The 19,039-nt window shown below is 32.9% G+C and overlaps 1 protein-coding gene across 4 annotated transcripts in view; it reads left to right on the top strand.

Moving 5' to 3' along the window:
• Positions 1–19,039, top strand: part of WDSUB1 (WD repeat, sterile alpha motif and U-box domain containing 1) — a 57,948-nt gene that overhangs the window by 13,684 nt on the left and 25,225 nt on the right. For all 4 annotated transcript variants that reach the window (XM_072961030.1, XM_006196195.4, XM_072961029.1 and 1 more), the window contains 4 exons: positions 10,341–10,374; positions 11,532–11,572; positions 11,653–11,759; positions 12,471–12,650. In XM_072961030.1, the coding sequence (XP_072817131.1) occupies positions 10,341–10,374; positions 11,532–11,572; positions 11,653–11,759; positions 12,471–12,650 (362 nt within the window). The remainder of the gene's footprint in view (positions 1–10,340; positions 10,375–11,531; positions 11,573–11,652; positions 11,760–12,470; positions 12,651–19,039) is intronic.

Genomic DNA, 19,039 nt, shown 5'->3' with positions numbered 1-19,039 from the left:
CAGTCTTTTTCTCAGCTAGTTACTCTGTTCTGTTTTTCTGTTTATCTACTCTTGCCCCAATAGCATTCTGTCTTTCTGAGGCTTTATAATTTGGCTATTCTTGCTTTTTCTTACTTCCATGTAAATTTTAGAGTTAGCTTCTCAGATTGCTGCCAGTTCTTCCCTCTACACATACAAACCTGTTTGGATTTTGGTTGGGATTTTATTGAGTCTGATAAATTTGGGGAGAACTGACATCTCTTTGATATTGAGTCTCCCTATCCATGAATATGGCATATTTTTCCATGTATTTGTCTTTTGATTTCTCTCACTATAATGTCTCATGATAGAAGACTATCATCTATGTAGAGGTCCTCCTTATCTTTTATGAGATTTATTTCTGGGCACTTAATTTTTTTTGTTGCTGTTGTAAAAGATGTGACTAATAGCAGAAAATATATATGGAAAGACAGTGAATTTACATGTATGTATTCTAATTTTGGATTTTTTATGTACGAAATCATGTATGTTAATGATAGTTTTTGTCTCCTTTCTAATCCTTGTACCTTTGTGATCTCCTATGCCTTACCGAGCTGGCTAACACTACCAGGTTAATGGAAATACTGATAATAGCCAACCTTGACAGACCTCATTGCAAAGGGAAAGCTTTCATTACGAAGTATGATCCCTATAGGTTTTTGGGAGACAAGCTTTGTTAGCTCTTCTATTCCTTGTAGTTTGTTAGAATTTTTTTTCATGAATAGGTGTTACATATTTTCAAATGATTTTTCCTGCATCTTTTGAAATGATCATATGATTTTTCTTTTTCTATTTGTGTCATAAATTATACTGATTTTTCGAATGTTCAGTCAACCTTGCTTTGTTGTAATAAACACAACTTAGAACATAGTTTTGTGTATTGCTATAGAGAAGTTAGTTTATTCTAACTCTTGCTCCTTTAAATGTAATTCATGTTTTCACTGACTACTCACAAATTTTATTTTACGATTTTCTGCTCATTTACTTTGAAATGTACATAGATTTGGGTTTCTTTTTAGTTTGCTTGGAATTCACTGAACTTCTTAAATATGTAGTATGGTATTTCATTAGTATCAGGGAAATTATTACTGTCTCTTTAAATTTTGCCTCTGTCTTTTCTTTCTCCCATAATTCTGGGACTCCAATTAAATGTACATAATACCTTCTCTCTGTAAACTTTGTCTTTTATTTCCTCTTCTGTATTTTTTATTCTGTTTCTTGTGCTTTGTTCTGAATGATTTCACCATTACTTGATTCTTTCCTCAGCTTTGTCTAATATGCTGTTAAACTGGTCCATGGAAGAGTTTTTAATTTTGGTTATTTTATTTTTTGGTTCTAGAATTTCAGAGGCTATTTTCCAGGTCTGCTATGCCACTTTTTATTGTTGTGAATTAGCCCTGGCTTTAACAGCCACCCTCTCTCACTCAGTAATGACTAGCATAAGGAGGCTTAAGATCACCTTTCCAAAACTCAGATTATCTTTTTCCCCCATACTCTCTACAACATTGTTAGTAAAATATTGCACAAGTCAGTTCATTGAACAAAGTACATGTTACAGTTTATCAAGAGGGTTATCAGATATTACATTGCTTGAAAAAATAGATGTCTTCTGAAAACGTCAGTGAAATTTGAGTAGCCATGCCATCTGTTTTATAAAGTTTTAGGCTAAAACTGTCAGGGTATGTGCCCTTTATGAATCAGTTTTAATTTTAATACATTAATGGGGGAAGATATTCTAGTAAGTGTAAAATTCAAAGCTACGACTACTGAGTTTTAATCCCAGCCCTGCCGCGTACTAACTGTGCAACCTTGAACAAATTCTAGTTCTGTATCTTCTCTCAGCTTCATTTTTCTGAATTATAAAGTGGGGAAAATAAGAATACTTTCCTCATAAGAGTATTATGAAGCTTAAATTTAAAAATGCAGGTAAAGCTTCTATTACTTATGTTTGGGGCACAATAATTGCTTAGTTCATGTTTATTAAATATATGTATTACAATAATACTATTTTTATGTATTATGTATATAATCCAGAACATTGGGGCAATTGTATAACATTTTACCCGCTCATTTTTTGATTTCTGCTTTTTCAGAGTTAAGTGTTAGCCATTGATCTATACTGAGGAGCATTACAAAACAGCAGTTTGAAACTTAACAATGTTCATTCAGGAAGAGTTTTTGGGGACCGTGTTTCATAGCATCACCTCTATAAAGACCTTAATGGAAATAGTTCCTACAGGTCTCAGGAATTATGTCCCTTCTCCAAGAATTTGGTTTGTGTTTCTATCTTAAATTCTGTAACAGATTATGTTTCCTTTTTTGAATTGCTGTTGAAGAAGCTTAGAAACAAAATTACAGCCCTCTGTTAGCAAAGTGGACTGTATGTTATGACACATACTTTGAATACGAATCTTAACCTTCGTCTCTCTCCCCCACCTCATGCTTATGTTCTCTTCCTCTCCAGCTTCCTCGTATAATTTTTATCTTGTTTTGCCACATCTTTGTAAGAGACTACAAATACTTTCTGAATGAGAAGAAACATAGATGTACACTTTTAAAAAATGTGCAATTATAAAATAAATCCTTAAACCTTAAGAACATACTTGACCTATTGAAATAATTGTTAATCATTTCATTTGTTTAGTTTTTGGCCATTGTATAAAACTAGTTTGGATTAAAATGCTCTAGGTGATTTGTGACATGGGTGGCTCTACAGTGTCACTATAATGTCACTGATCTCCCTTGAGTCTATGATTATGTGCTCTTCCACATCAAGCACATAACTGTGTCTCTTGCTGCTCTTGCCCATAAACTGTCCAGATAAAAGTGACATGTTTCTCTTGTGTTCTTGAGTGAGCAGAGTTGAGGTTTTTAGTGTGCCACAAACTGTGGAAATGGAGTCTCAAAAGGCTTGAATACTAATGTGTCCTTCATAAGGAAAAGTGAGGTTAAGGTGACAGGGCAGATTATGTTGGAATGTGAGTACTGAAAAGTTAATGAGTTATATATAGCAGGCAAGAAATGTATAACCAGGGGCTCTGAATAGTTGAAACTTATGTTTGGTGTTGGCTCATGTTCTATTTAGGGAATATTTTTAGGTTTTACATTGTTCTATCAGTTTCAAAGTATTCTAGGTCTACTTACAGTGGTTGCATTATTCTGTCTTTCAAATCCAAATACTGAAAACTGTTATTTCTCTCTAATCCTAATTTCCCTCCCACCAAACATAATCAGTTGTCAGATCCTATTACATATTTTTGAATCCCCATTAATCAAATTAGAGGTGATATGAGGTGAATTTAAAATCCTTTTAATCTCTAAATTTGTACAGGTCTCTGCCCATAGTCTCCATTCTTCTTGCTTAGATTCTGTAGACTCTTAAAGAGTTCATATTTGGCCTTTGCTTCTCAAATTTATTTTTATGCCTCATCAGCAAGTGAACCAGTTTGATTGCCATCATGGCTGGCTGGCTGTTGCTTGTAAGACTGTCTAATGATGATCTAGCTTCTCAAGTGATACATCACTGGGATGAATTCGTTTTAATTGCACTAGTGGTAGTTTCAGAAAGTGGAATTTTCCTTGAGTTTTTGTTTGTTTGTTTGTTTTAGGATGCTAAAAAGTAATGAAGTCTTTTTAAGATATTCCAGTAATAATACTTTGTACCTTGAGGAATTTGGGACTAAATGAAAGTGTCTATAAATTATGCCTAGCATATACATGTTAGCTGCTAATATTATTTCTTAATGTTTTTTGGCTGAAATTTAACATTTAATGCTATAATTCTGGGATCTTTTTTTGACATCAGAATGCATTTATATTCTTCTCATTTGCTTGTATTTTATTTTATACTTGAATAAAGTATAATTTTTTAAATTATTGCAAAGATTCTACAGTCAAAATCTATAGCAGCTCCAACACTGGATAGCCTACTAAATAAGGAATTTTATGTCTTATTCAAAGGAATTTTGAGCCTTCCCATAGGTGTTACTCCTGTGGTCAGACTATAATCAGCTACCTTTTAGTAATAATAGATACAGATACTATTTTTTTGTATATATATGTTTTATTGAAATATAGTCAGTTTACAGTGTTGTGTCAATTTCTGATTTACGGCATAATATTTCAGTCATACACATACATACATATGTTCCTTTTCTATTCTTTTTCATTATAGGTTACTACAAGATATTGAATATAGTTCCCTGTGCTGTACAGTATAAACTCATTGTATATCTGTTTTATGTATAGCAGTTAGTATCTGAAAATCTCAAACTCCCAATTTATCCCTTTCCACCTCCTTCCACACCTCACTGATAACCATAAGTTTGTTTTCTGTGTCTGTGAGTCTGTTTCTGTTTTGTAGATGAATTCATTTTTTTAAGATTCCACATACAAGTGATATCATATGATATTTTTCTTTCTCTTTCTCTCTTACTCTCTGACTATCTCCAGGTCCATCTATATTGCTGCAAATGGCATTTTTTATGGCTGAGTAGTATTCCATTGTATAAATTTATCACAACTTCTTTATCCAGCCATCTGTCAATGGACATTTAGGTTGTTTCCGTGTCTTGGCTATTGTAAATAGTGCTGCTGTGAACATTGGGGTGCATGTATCTTTTGAACTAAGGTTCCCTCTGGATATATGCCCAGGAGTAGGATAGCTGGATCATATGGTAAGTCTATTTTTAGTCATTTGAGGAATGTCCATACTGTTTTCCATACTGGCGCACCAAACTACATTCCCACCAGGAGTGTAGGAGGGTTGCCTTTTCTCCACACCCTCTCCAGCATTTACTGTTTGTGGACTTTTGAGTGATGGCCATTCTGACTGGTGTGAAATGATACTTCATTGTAGTTTTGATTTGCATTTCTCTTATAATTAGTTATATTGAGGATTTTTTTCATGTACTTATTGGCCATTTGTATGTCTTCATTGGAGAATTGCTTATTTAGGTCTTCTGCCCATTTTTGGATTAGATTGTTTGTTTTTTTTGTTGTTGTTGTTGTTAAGTTGTATGAGCTGCTTATATATTATGGAAGTTAAGCCCTTATCAAGTCTCATCTTTTGCAAATATTTTCTCCCATTCTGTAGGTTGTCTTTTTATTTTGCTCATGGTTTCTTTTGCTGTGCAAAAGTTTAATTAGGTCTCATTTATTTATTCTTGCTTTTATTTTTATTGCCTGGGTAGACTACCCTAGGAGAACATTGCTGAGTTTTATGTCAGAGAATGTTTTGCCTATATTTTCATTTAAAAGGTTTGTAATGTCTTTTCTTATATTTAAGACTTTAAGCCATTTGAGTTTATTTTTGTGTGTAGTGTGAAGGAATGTTATAACTTCATTCATTGACATGCAGCTGTCTAGTTTCCCCAAAATCATTTGCTGAAGAGACTGTCTTTACTCTATTGTATGTTCTTGCCTCCTTTGTCAAAGATTAATTGACCAAAAATTTGGGTTCATTTCTGAATTCACTGTTCTGTTCCATTGATCCATATGTCTGTTTTTATACCAGTGCCATGATGTTCTGATTACTGTAGCTCTGTAGTATTGTCTGAAGTCTGAGAGGGTTATTTCTCCAGCTTCATTCTTTTTCTTCAGTGTTGCTTTGGCAATTCTAGGTCTTTTGTGATTCCATATAAATTTTAAGATTATTTATTCTAGTTCTGTGAAAAATGTCCTAGGTAATTTGATAGGGATTGCATTAAATCTGTAGATTGCTTTGGGTAGGATGGCCATTTTAACAATATTAATTCTTCCAATCCAAGAACATGGGATATCTTTCCATTTCTTTAAGTTGTCTTTAATTTCCTTAGTCAATGTTTTGTAGTGCTCTGCATTTAAGTCTTTCACTTCCTCGGTCAGATTTATTCTTGAATATTTTATTTTTTTGGATGCAATTTTAAAAGGGATTGTTTACTTTCCTTTTCTGATATTTCATTGTTAGGGTAAAGAAATGCCACTGATTTTTGTATGTTACCTTGCTTAATTCTTTTATCAGCCCTAGTAGTTTTTGTGTGGAGTTTTTAGGGTTTACTATATAAAGTATCATGTCATCCACATATAATGACAGTTTTACCTCTTCTCTTCCAGTTTGGATCCCTTTTATTTCTTTTTCTTGTCAAATTGCTATGGCTAGGACTTCCAATACTACATTGAATAGAAGTAGTGAGAGTAGGCATCCGTGTCTTATTCCAGATTTTAGTGGGAAGGCTTTCAGCTTTTCACCGTTGAGTATTATGCTGGCTGTAAGTTTGTCATAAATAGCTTTTATTATGCTGAGGTATGTACCCTCTATAACTACTTTGGTTAAAGTTTTTAATCATAAATATGTGTAGAATTTTATCAGATGCTTTTTCTGCATCTATTGAAATGATCGTGTGATTTTTGTCCTTTCTCTTGTTGATGTGGTGTATCATGTTGATTGATTTGTGTATATCGAATGATCCTTGTATCCCTGGGATGAACCCAACTTGATCATGGTGTGTAATTGTTTTTATATGTTGTTGTATTCTGTTTGCTAATATTTTGTTGAGGACTTTTGCATCTATATTCATCAGTGATACTGGCCTACAGTTTTCTTTTTTGATAGTGTCTTTGGCCTTGGTATCAGGATGATGGTGGCTTCATAGAATGAGTTGGGGTGTATTCCCTCCTCTTCAGTCTTTTGGAAGAGTTTGAGAAGGATTGATATGAGCTCTTTGTATGTTTGACAGAATTCCCCAGTGAAGTTATCTGGTCCTGGACTTTTGTTTGCAGAGAGGCTTTTTATTGCTGATTAAAATTTCACTTCTAGTGATTGGTCTGTTCGAATGATTTGTTTCTTTTTGATTTACTTTTGGTGGACTGTATGTTTCTAGAAACTTTTCCATTCCTTCTAGTTGTCCAGTTTATTGCCATAGAGTTGTTAATAGTATTCTCTCATGATTTTTTGTATTTTTGTGGTGTTCGTTGTAATTTCTCCATTTTCATTTCTTTCTTTCTTTGTGTCCTCTTTTCTTATAGGAGAGCCTGGCCAGAGGTTTGTCAATTTTGTTTACTCTTTCAGAAAACTAGCTCTTGGTTTGATTAATTTTTTTCTGTTTTTTAAATCTCTATTTTATTTATTTCCTCCCTGATCTTTATTATTTCTTTACTTCTGACTTTAGGTTTTGTTGTTCTTTTTCTGATTGTTTTAGGTGGAAGGTTAGGTTGTTTATTTGAAATTGTTCTTGTTTTTTGAAGAATGTCTGTATCACTATGAACTTCCCTCTTAGGACTGTTTTTCTGCATGTTTTGTGTGGTTGTGTTTTCATTGTCATTTGTCTCAAGGTATTTTTAAACTTCTCTGATTTCATCGTGGTTTTTTAGTAGCATGTTGTTGAGTCTACATACTGTCATTTTTTTTTTCTCATTTGTTTTTCTGTGGTTGATTTCTACTTTCATGCCATTGTGGTCAGAGAGGATGCTTGAAATAATTTCTATCCTCTTAAAATTGTTGAGGCTTCTTTTGTGCCCAAGTATGTGGTCTATCCTAGAGAATGTTCCATGAGCACTTGAAAAGAGTGTATGTTCTGTTTTTTGGTGATGTAATGGCCCAAAAAAAGTCTACCAAGTTCAACTGTTCTGTTGTGTTATTTTAGTATCTCCTTTGCCTTACTGATTTTCTGTCTGGAAGACCTGTCCAGTGATGTTAGGGAGTTGTTAGTCTCCTACAATGATTGTATTTCCATCAGTTTCTCCATTTATGTCTGTATTTGCTTTATATATTTAGGAGCTCCTGGTATTGGCTGCATATATGTTAATGAGTGTAATATCCTCATCTTGTATTGCTCCTTTCATCATTATATAATGTCCTTCTTTCTCTTTCTTATGGCCTTTGTTTTAAAGTCAATTTTGTCTGATATGAGTATTGCTACTCCTGCTTTCTTGTCATTTCCATTTGCATGAAGTAGCTTTTTTCATCTTCTCACTCTCAATCTATGTGTGTCCTTCACTCTAAAGTGTCTCTTGTAGGCAGCATATTGTAGGCTTTTGTTTTATTATCCAGTCTGCTACTCTATGTCTTTTGATTGGAGCATTTAGTCCTTTCATATTTATAGTAATTAATGATAGATGTGTGTTTATTGCCATTTTGAGCTTTGTTTTCCATTTGATTTGGTATTTCTTATTTGTTCATTTCTTTTCCTTTTTGTTTTTCTTTTTGTGGTTTGATAATTTTCTTTCGCATTAGCTTGGTTTCTTTTTGTTTTTTGTTGTTTTGTTTTTGACTCTGTTGTATGCTTTGGATTTGTGGTGACCCTGTTTTTCAAGTATGTTAACCGTTTACTATATCTGTTTGCTTTAGACTGGTAGTCATGTAGGCTCAAACACATCCTAAAAAGAAAAGAAAAAAAGAGAAAATTTATATTTTCATGCTCCCCTCTCCCACCTTTTATGATTTTGATGTCTTTTGTTTTTTTAAACATCTTCATGTATTCTCTTGCAATTCATTGTAGTTATTGCATTTCCAATTATGTTTTTCTCGTTTCTATAGCTTCCTGCTTCTTTTCTATTTAGAGTAGACCTTTCAATATTTATTTTAGGATAGGTTTAGTGTTGCTGAATTCTTTTAGTTTTTGCTTGCCTGTGAAATTCTTTATCTTTCCTTCTACTCTAAAGGGTAGTCTTGCCAGATAGAGTATCGTAGTTTGCAGCTTTTTCTTATTCAGGACTTTGAATATATCTTGCCACTCCCTTCTGGCCAGCAGTGTTTGTGTAGAGAAATCAGCAGAAAACCTTATGGGTGTTCCTTTGTAACTCTTTGTTTTCCTCTTGCTGTCTTTAGAATCATTTATCTTTAACTTTGGCTATCTTAATTATACCTTGGTGTAGGTCTATTTGGGTTCTTCTTGATTGGGACCCTTTGTGCTTCCTGTACTTGGGTATCTGTTTCCTTCGTTAGGTTTGGAAAGTTTTCAGTCATAATTTCTTCAAATACTTTTTCAATCCCCTTTTCTCTTTCTTCTCCTTCTGAGACCCCTATTATGTGTAGGTTGGCATGCTTTATATTATCCCATAAGTCCCTTATATTGCTTTCATTGGTTTTTACTTGCTTTTCTGTCTGTTGTTCTGATTGGGTGACTTCTGTATTCATTCCTCTGCATTATCTAGTCTGCTTTTGACTGCCTTTAGCTCAGCTTTTATCTCAGCCATTGAGTTTTCTGTTTTTAATTGGCTTCTCTTCATAGTTTCTATTTCTTTTTCATAGTATTCTGTCTCTATTCATAGTCACTTATTTCCTTCAGTGCTTTTATCATCTACTTTTTGAAGTCATGTTCTAGTAGACTGTCAAGGTCTATCTCATTATTTTTTCAGGGGATTTCTCTTGTTCTTTTAATTGGAAGTGGTTCCTCTGCTTCTTCATTTTACTTATGTGTCTCTGGCTCTGTGAATTTAGCAGTATCAATTATCTACTGTGGTCTCAATGGGCTATTTTATTTTTTGTTTGTTTGTTTTTAAATAAGTGGAAGTGTTCCTATGTAGACTGCATGCATCTAATAGTTTTGTTGCGAGAGCTGTTCTTAGTATGAATGGTTGCCATATCTTTCTTCAGTGTATGTTAGCTATTATCCCTTATTAAAATTGTGCAGAGAACATTAACACTTGTTGATGTTTTCTCACCTTACAACAAACATATATCATGGTGGCATAACAACTATTTTCAAAAGGGGAAATATCATGTAGAAACATGTTTATTTGTTGGTTTTGATTGTGTAGTTTGTTATGTTATTGCACTTTTCTTTGTATGATTTTTTTTTTACCACAAGAATAATCCCAGATGATTGTTTTAATTTTTATACCGTTAAAAGAAACCATTAGAGTCCATATTAAGGTAAGAATTACAGTTTTCAAAAATGAGTTACAATCAAGATACACACACATGTATAATTATAAATATTAGTTATTAGAGCACAGCCATATCAGAGATAAAAAAATATGCTATCTGAAACAAAAATCAAATAGCAAGTAATAGCTTTTCCTTGTAGTGGTTTTTTCCTTTAAGTTACTAACTTGATAAGGGATTGTATCTTATTTATACATAACAAATGCTTATTCTGTTCATGGCTATATAGTACAAATAGCATGTTTTACTGTTTAATAAAATACATACTTTTCTGATAAATTTCATTTATGTAGTTTTTTTAGAGTTCATACATATGAACAAAAAGACTGTACTTTGAATGTTTGTATATCAATATTTCAGCATTTTTTTAGTTATTAAAATGATTTAAAAACACTAATTATATAAATACTGTACTGTTTTTATAGAACTTTTCAGTCCTAATTTCTTTCTTTTAAAGGTCCGTGGATAAGTCTGTCATAGTGTATGATACTGTAAGTATTTCAAAATTTTGTGTGATCTGTGTAAATTACATTTATTAAAGGCTACTGAACTTCAAGTTTAGTTAGGAACGATGAGAAAAATGTATATTTTTCTGTTTAGGGTGCCCAAGAATATAATAGATACATTTTCAGAAATGCTAAAATAATTATGCAAGTAAGGTATTGGTTCTGGGACAAAGCCCTTAAATTTCAGTAGAGGTTTTAAGTTGGACAGATTTTTAATCTGATCAAAGAAAATACAGATTTAAAGAGCAATATCAAAAAAATGACTTTAAACCAATTATTCTTAAACTCTTACACTAGGTTTCCATAACATGAATGTTTATCAGAGCATTTTTGGAGGGTACAGCTGAAAGCTGAAAGTGGTCACTGCTGGAGTCTCAGCTGGATTTAGACACCAGTATAAGGAAGAACAGGTTATAAAAGAGATATATACTCTCCAAGAGAAATCACTGTTGGGTGGAACTTTATAATGGTCGAGTTTAGATTGTAGCTGTGCCAGCAGATGAAATAGAGATGTGACTCACCAAAGTGTAGTATGTCAAGCAAGGAAGCTAAGCTAGTCCTCCCCATAGAAGTTCAAATCATTGACAGTTCTGGCAGGAAATGGGAAAGAGGACTCAAACTAGGGGAAGTAGCTCCTTAATATTTCTCAGGAAATTTTCACAAGATTTTATATTGACAGAAACAGTTATAACATTAAATTTTCTCCATAAAATATGTTCTATGAGTATAAATTAAATACATCCAGATGTTGGATGGCCAGCTAAGTGTACTTAAAATCTAAGTGACTGATTTCTACTCACTGATTGCAGTGAGTACAAGTCAAGTGCCATAGCAAAAATACACAGTATTTTATGTAATAGACATTTAGGTTACTATTAGTAAGGTAATACATCAACCAAGAGTCTGTTACACTAAAAATTTCAGCAGACAACAGTGCTGATAATTGAGAAGGAGTGAAATAACTGCTAGATAAAATTATTAGTTATGAATGCTATTCTTATTCATTGAGTAAAGTTTCAGGTTATATTAGTGACTCATAGTAATATGAAAACACATACAGCATGTAAGCCATTCATGTTAAAGAAGTATTTATCAGTAACTTTTGCCTGAGTAAATAAAGAGCTGTTTGTATTGCTTTTCAGATTACTGAGAATATACTTCATACCTTGACTCAGCATACCAGGTCTGAACTTAACCTCATTTTATATTAATATAATTAGAAAGTTGGTCTGAAGATATATAATAGTTATTTTTATTAACTAGGTATGTCACAACTTGTGCCTTTGCACCCAATATCCTTTTACTTGCTACTGGTTCAATGGATAAAACAGTGAACATCTGGCAGTTTGACCTGGAAACACCTTGCCAAGGTTAGTAAGGATATCATATTTAACCCAGTTCAACCCTATTCACCATTAAAATCAGAAAATCAGTAATTTTTTGACAGATTATTCACACTGCTTTTCTTAATGTAAACCATGCATCCAAGTTTAATATAATTTAAAAATAATTTTAGAAAAGCTAGTGTTAAAAAAGTAGTTGACCTATGTTAAAACTGTTGGTAAGTGCTTTGGAGTACACATTCATGTATTTCATGCCTCCCATAGTTTTGTAAGCTATTTATACTCCATACTAATTTTTCAGAGAAATATAGCCTGGAACAAAATAGAAATTATAGTTTCATTTTGTTTTATTTCTTGTTTCATCAAGCAACGTTGACACATAATTTAGGAGCTTTATTTTTATCGCTGTCAGAATTAACCTAATAGTGCCTCTGGTATGCAGATGATAGATCAGATATAATGCTTTTGCTGATACGAATTCTGTATAATAAAGATAAACATTTTCTGGAGTGAAAAAAATCCAAAAGTAGTACTTAATGTAGTATTAAATAATACTTTGATTATACGTATTTGATTTTTTGAAATGTCTTAAAAAGATGTTGAAGTAGAAAACATCGACTTAAGAAAATTTCACTTTGTAGCTCAGAGTGAGAATGTTTATATAGAGGAAATACCTTTTCTTTTGCTTGTTGTATTTCACTTAACTTTTTGTTTGTGGACTTGTTTGTTTGTTTTAAGCAAGGAGCCCAGAAGATCAGCTGAAGCAATTTACTGATGATTGGTCAGAGGACGATGTCTCAAACTGGCTTTGTGCACAGGGTTTAACAGACCTTGTTGGTATTTTTAAAATGAATAACATCGATGGAAGAGAATTGTTGAATCTTACAAAAGAAAGTCTGGCTGATGACTTGAAAATTGGTAAGTTTAGTGAAAGATAGGCAGTCTTAAAAACAACTTTTAATAATTTGCTCTGAGATTGGTTTTAATTGCATTAATGATTTCCTCCTAATATTCTAGTGCAGTAGTTATTCTGGTGTATGTCTTTATATAGAAGGATAGTGTATTTTTATTTAGATTATGGAAAGAGATGTTACATACTATTTCTTTAGGTAATTAAAGCCATCATATGACTGTAATTTTTAAAACATTTAAAAAATTGAGATACAATTCACATATGATAAAACTCACCCCCTTCGTAAGTGTATAATGCAGTGGCTTTTTGTACATTCAGAGTTGTACAGCCACCACCAGTATCTAATTCCCGAACATCTCCATCACCTCAGAAAGAAACCCCACGGGTATTAGCAGTCACTCTATTCCCTTTCTCGAGACTAGCTCCTGGTAACCAACCTTCTGACTAAGGATTTGCATATTCTTGACATTTCATACAAATGCAATCGTATTATATATGACCTTTTGCATCTGACCTCTTGCTTAGCATGTCCTCAAGGTTCATATATGTGGTAGTGTATGTTAGTACTGCATTTCTTTCTGTGACTGAATAATATTCCATTGTATAAATTTATCATTTTTTGCTCATCTGTTCAACAGTTGATTGAATTTAGATTGTTCGCATTTTTTAGATTTTATGAATAATGCTGCTGTGAACATTCATGTACAAGTTTTGTGTGAACATCTGTTTTCACTTTTCTTGGGTGTATAATTAGGAGTAGAATTAGTGGGTCACATGGGAACTATTTGAAGAACTACCATTTTCCAAAGCAACTGCTTTTTTATGTTGTCACCAGCAGTGTATGAGGATTCCAGTTTCTCCACATCCTCATCAACACTTCTTTGCTTTTTAAATTATATCCATCTTTGTGGTTTCTTATTGTGGTTTTGAAATGCATTTTTCTGATGGCTAGAGATATTGAACAACTTTTCATGTGCTCGTTGGCCATTTGTATACCTTCTTTTGAAAAAATGTCTCTTCAGATTCTTTGCCCATTTAAAAAACTTGGTTATTTGTCTTTTTATCATTTAGTTGTTGGTATAAATTTGGATACTAGAGCCTTATCAGATACATGATTTGTAAATAATTTCTCCCATTCTGTGGGTTAACATTGCGCTTTCTTGATAGTGTCCTTTGATGCACAAAAGTTTTAAATTTTGATGAAGTTCAGTTTAACTTTTTTTTTTTCTGTTGTTGCCTATTCTGTAAGTATCATATCTAAGAAACTGTTGCTTAATCCCAAGTCTTAAAGATTTGCATCTGTGTTTTCTTCTGTGGCTTATAGCTTTAGCTCTTAAATTGAAGTATGTGATCAGTTTTGACTTAATTTTTGTTAGTGTGAGTTAGGGGTCTAGCGTCATTCTTTTAGGTGTGGATATTCAGTTGTACCAGCACCATTTGTTGAAAAGAGTATTCTTTCCCCTCTGGATTACCTTGGCAGTCTTGTTAAAAATTAACTGGCCATAAATATGAGGGTTTATTTCTGGACTCTCAATTCTGTTTCATTGATCTATTTGTCTATCCTTATGCTAGTGCCACACTGTCTCCTCTTGAGGAGAAGATGGAGGTGAGGAGGAGGTAATTAGGTTTATTTATTTTTTAATGGAGGTATTGGGAATTGAACCCCAGAACTTGTGCATGCTAAGCACATACTCTACCACTGAGGTATACCCTTCCCCCACACTGTCTTAATTGCTGTAGCTTTGTAGTGAGTTCTGAAATTGAAAAGTGTGCATCCTCCATCTTTTTGTTTTCAGGATTAGGTTTGCTTCTCTGGGTACCTTGCATTCCCATATGAATTTTCAGATCAATGTGTCAATTTCTTAAAAAAAAAAACCCACCTGACTTTGATAGGGTTTATATTGAATTTGTATATTAATTTGGGGATTATTGTCATTTTAATATTAAGTCTTCCAATTCAAGATGTTTTTCTGTTTATTGAGGTCTTCCTAATTTCTTTCAACAATGCTTTGTAATTTTCAGTTTTCAAATCACTTTTTTCTTAAGTGTACAATTCAGTGATTTTTAGTAAATTCAGAGTTGTACAACCATCACCACTACCTAATTTCAGAATATTTTTATCCCCCCCAAAGAACCCCATCCTCTTCTCTCCCCTAGCCTCTGGCAAACACCAATCTATCTTCCGTAGAAATAGGATCTACCTTTCTGGCCTTTCGTATCTGGCTTTTACTTAACCTCAGAGTTCATCATGTTTTTGTATCCATAAGTACTTCATTCCTTTTTGTGGCTGAATAATATTCCATTGTATGGCTATACCACATTTTGTTTATCTATTCATCAGTTGATGGAAATTTGGGTTTCCACTTTTTGACTGTTACCAGTAATGCTGCTATGAATAAATATATATGAGTTTTTATGTGAGTATATTTTTACTTCTCTTGGGTATATAATTAAAAGTAGACTGACTTTACAAGACATTTTGAGGAACTACCAGACTATTTTCCAAAGCAGTTGTTCTACTTTACATTCTCACCAGCAATGTGTGAGGTTTCCAGATTATTCACCTCTTTGTCAGCACTGGTTATTACCTATCTTCTTGATTGTAGCCACCCAATAGATGTGAAGTGGTATTTCATTGTGGTTTTGATTCGTATTTACATAGTGATATGGAGCATCTTATTGTGCTTATTGGCAGTTTATACGTCTTCTTTGGACTTTGCTCTTTTAAATTGGTTTGCCTTCTTATTGTTGAATTGTAAGAGCTGTTTGTGTATTCTGGCTACTACACACTTATCAAAAGACAGTCTGAAGTCTCAGTGTCATGCTCTAATAAGCATAATAACTGGACATTGTTATCAGTGTGACATAATAAAATCTTAATTAACCAGAAAGCTTAGGAAATAGGATATCCACAGTGAGATTTATTGTTAATAAGGAGTCAAATTACAGTGTTTGTTAGTAGAAGGCCATTTTAAAGTATAATATTATACTTCCATTACATAATGAATATAGTATGTGAACCTATTTAAATGTTTTGGAAGCTTATGGCCTTTTAAAATGTTAACAGAATGATGATTTTGTGAAAATACTTAGAATCAGATGGCTTTGTACTCAGGCTATACTATGAAATTTATTTTTGTACCTCTAATAACTTATTTCCTTTATAATTTATAATTTACTCTTTCTTCTTGAAAGTAGGTAATAGAGTATAGGTTTTTTTAAGTTCTGGTAAATATAGCATCTTCATTATTTGATTTCTCATTACTATCTGACAGTAAATTTTAACAGTACCTTATCACACAGAAGCACATTACAATACAAAATAATGATTTCAGATTTCAACAAAGTATGTTTTAAAATGTAAGAGAGCATATTAAAAATAATTAATAGGAATAGAATTTTATTCTTACAGCCAGATAAATAAAGTGTAAGAAATTCTTACAGGATTCAGTTAACAGCCTGAAATAGTTTTTTAAGGTGAGTCTTGGGTTTAGTAGTTAGTTGTTTTGAACTTCAGTGAAATAAGTTTTGAAACTATCAGGCTCAAGCCAAAATTGAAATGTAATTTAAATAAGTTTGTGGTGGTCTAAAAGCTAAATTAGGAAGATCATTATTATGAATGGAAACAAAAATGTTGCATACTCTCTGGTAAATAAGGAATTTGTTTTGTATTTGTGTTTATGATATGGAAAGTTAGCTAATTTAACAAATTAAACACAGAATAAACTAGTACATGAGTAGACTAACTTTTTTTCACATCATTCTAAAGTATTTCAAAATTTTTGCAAAATTAAAAGGACCAAGAGGCTAACGTTGATCTACAAGTGCTATTTTAAGCTACAGTGAATTTGTTAGTCTTGATTTTTAAGAAAAGCACTTTTCCTCAAAACAGTAAATTGGAGTGATAAAGAATTGAAATTGGGTTTAGAACAAAATGTATTAAGAGGAAAACTGATGGGTATATGATAATGAATTTTACTCTTGATGCATTACTGTTTTGCATTTGCCTTTGTGGTACAGCTGTTAAACTAGTTCCTATGGTGATGTGAATAAATGTGAATTTAAAATTCATCATATGGAGGAAGTTTATTAATTGTGCAGTAGTGCATACTGGAGTGTTAAAGACCAAAGTAGTATATCTATTATGTTTGATACTTAAAAACTTATTTTTAAGGAGTCAGTCTGTCAAATCTTTTTTCAGCGAGCCTTTTATAAATATACAATAAAGGAACTTTCTGTTGACTTGAATACCTGTTGGAATCTGGTGCTTTAATCTAGAGTAAAAATCCTTTTTTTGATTGTGTTAATGAAAACTTAGGGTACAATAGACACACAGTTTTAAATAGGAAATAATTCCTTATATCTGGTATGACATTTGCATAAGAAATATCCAGAAAGAGATCAAGAGAGAAGTGTCTTCAGACATTTGGGAATCCACAAATTTGTGAACTCTACTGTAGCCTTTAATATCACAGCCAAAAGGCATAAATGTGAAAGATGGCAGAGCAAGAAAATCTCTTGGAGATAAGATACTAGGCAAGCAGTAAGTCCACTAACTTGCCATGTGACTTTCATATTGCGGTATGACCTCAGTTTATATCCAGGCCTCAGGAATATTGCAGATGGCTACCTATTTTGGAGTTTGGAATTGCTATAGATGTTATAATGGTAGAAACTTGGAATGACAAATGCCACGGGACTGTTGTATATCATGTCAGTCCTTATATTTAAATAATTATCAGTCATAGATTCTTAATTGGGAATGAGGCTTTATCAAAGGGTTCCTTCTTCCTTTTACTCTTGTCCTTCCAAGAAACCATAAAAGCACATGAAACATCTTTATCATTTTCTAATTTAAAAACTACAATGTCAAATTATTATATCAAATGCTTTTTAAAACTTTTATGCACCAACCATGAGGCTTGAGCCTGATAGTTCCAAAACTTATTTCACTGAACTTCAAAACAATTGTAACTAATAAACCTCACGTTATGTCTTGATACCCTCAGATTTTGGAAGTTTCGTGTTTCTGTTCCTAGTAATACTTCCTTGTGTAGAGTTTTCACTTGCTGCCTGATTGCATACATCGTTAAGTAATAAAACATTTACTGTTTTTTTCTTTATGCATAATTGAAGTGAAATCGCCCTTTTATATCTCGTTTCTGTGGGCTGTGCACTGACCTGCTTTTGGAGTGGGTATAAACCCTTCCAGTTCAGCTGATGCTCTTTAATTGGTCTGCCCCACTTTCCAGAGAGTACTTGTTGGATGTTTCGGAGTCTCCTTTCCTCAGACCTATCAGATGTCCTGTTGCTTCCTTCTGCACTGACATCAATCACAGATTTCTGGTTTATCCTCTCCCACTTAAATATTTTGAAGTTCATGAGGATGCCTTGCTACCTTGTTTTGTTGGAAATGTCCATGTGATTTGATTTTGTTCTTTAGTTACCCTGTTTTTAATATGGGGATTCAGAGAAATTTAAAAACTATACTGCTCCTATCACCATCTTCTCAAATCCTTTAAAAAGTCCCTACTGTATTTATAGTTGTGTGTCCCTATTCTTTTCCTAATACAGTTTTTATGTCTTTACTTCTTTTCTTTTTTTTTCTTAAAAAAATTTTTTTTATTGAGTTATAGTTGATTTACAATGTTGTATTAGTTTCTGGTGTACAGCATAGTGATTCAGTTTTATATATACACATACAAGTATATATACACATATATATAAACATACATACATACACATACTCTTTTTCATTACAGGTTACTACAGCCATTGAATATAGTTCCCCGTGCTTTACGGTGTCCTTGTTGTTTATCTATTCTGTACATAGTAGTTTGTATCAGCCAGTCCCAGACTCCCAGTTTATCTCTTCCTCCCCACTTCCCACCTGATAACCATAAGTTTGTTTTCTCTGTCTATGAATCTTTGTTTTATAAATAAGTTCGTTTGTGTCAATTTTTAGATTCCAGATTCTACATATAAGTGATATTATATAATATTCATCTTTCTCTGACTGACTTAGTATGATAATCTCTAGGTCCATCCATGTTGCTGCAAATGGCATTATTTCATTCCTTTTTATGGCTGACTAGTGTTCCATTGAATATGTGTGTGTGTGTGTGTGTACACTGCTTTTTCTCTGTCCATTCATTTGTTGATGAACATTTAGGTTGCTTCCATGTCTTGGCTGTTATAAAAAGTGCATGTGTCCTTTCAAATTAGAGTTTTCTACAGATACATATGCCCAGGAGTTGGGTTAATGGACCATATGGTAACTCTATTTTTAGTTTTTTAAGGAATCTCCATATTATTCTTCATAGTGGCTGCACCAAATTATTCACATTCCCACCAACAGTGTAGAAGGATTCCTTTTTCTTCACACTCTCTCCAG

This window comes from Vicugna pacos, chromosome 5, assembly GCF_048564905.1.
Source record: "Vicugna pacos chromosome 5, VicPac4, whole genome shotgun sequence".
Classification (NCBI taxonomy): domain Eukaryota; kingdom Metazoa; phylum Chordata; class Mammalia; order Artiodactyla; family Camelidae; genus Vicugna; species Vicugna pacos.
Note: the sequence above shows the minus strand (reverse complement) of the source record. Positions and strands in the feature narration are given on the sequence as shown.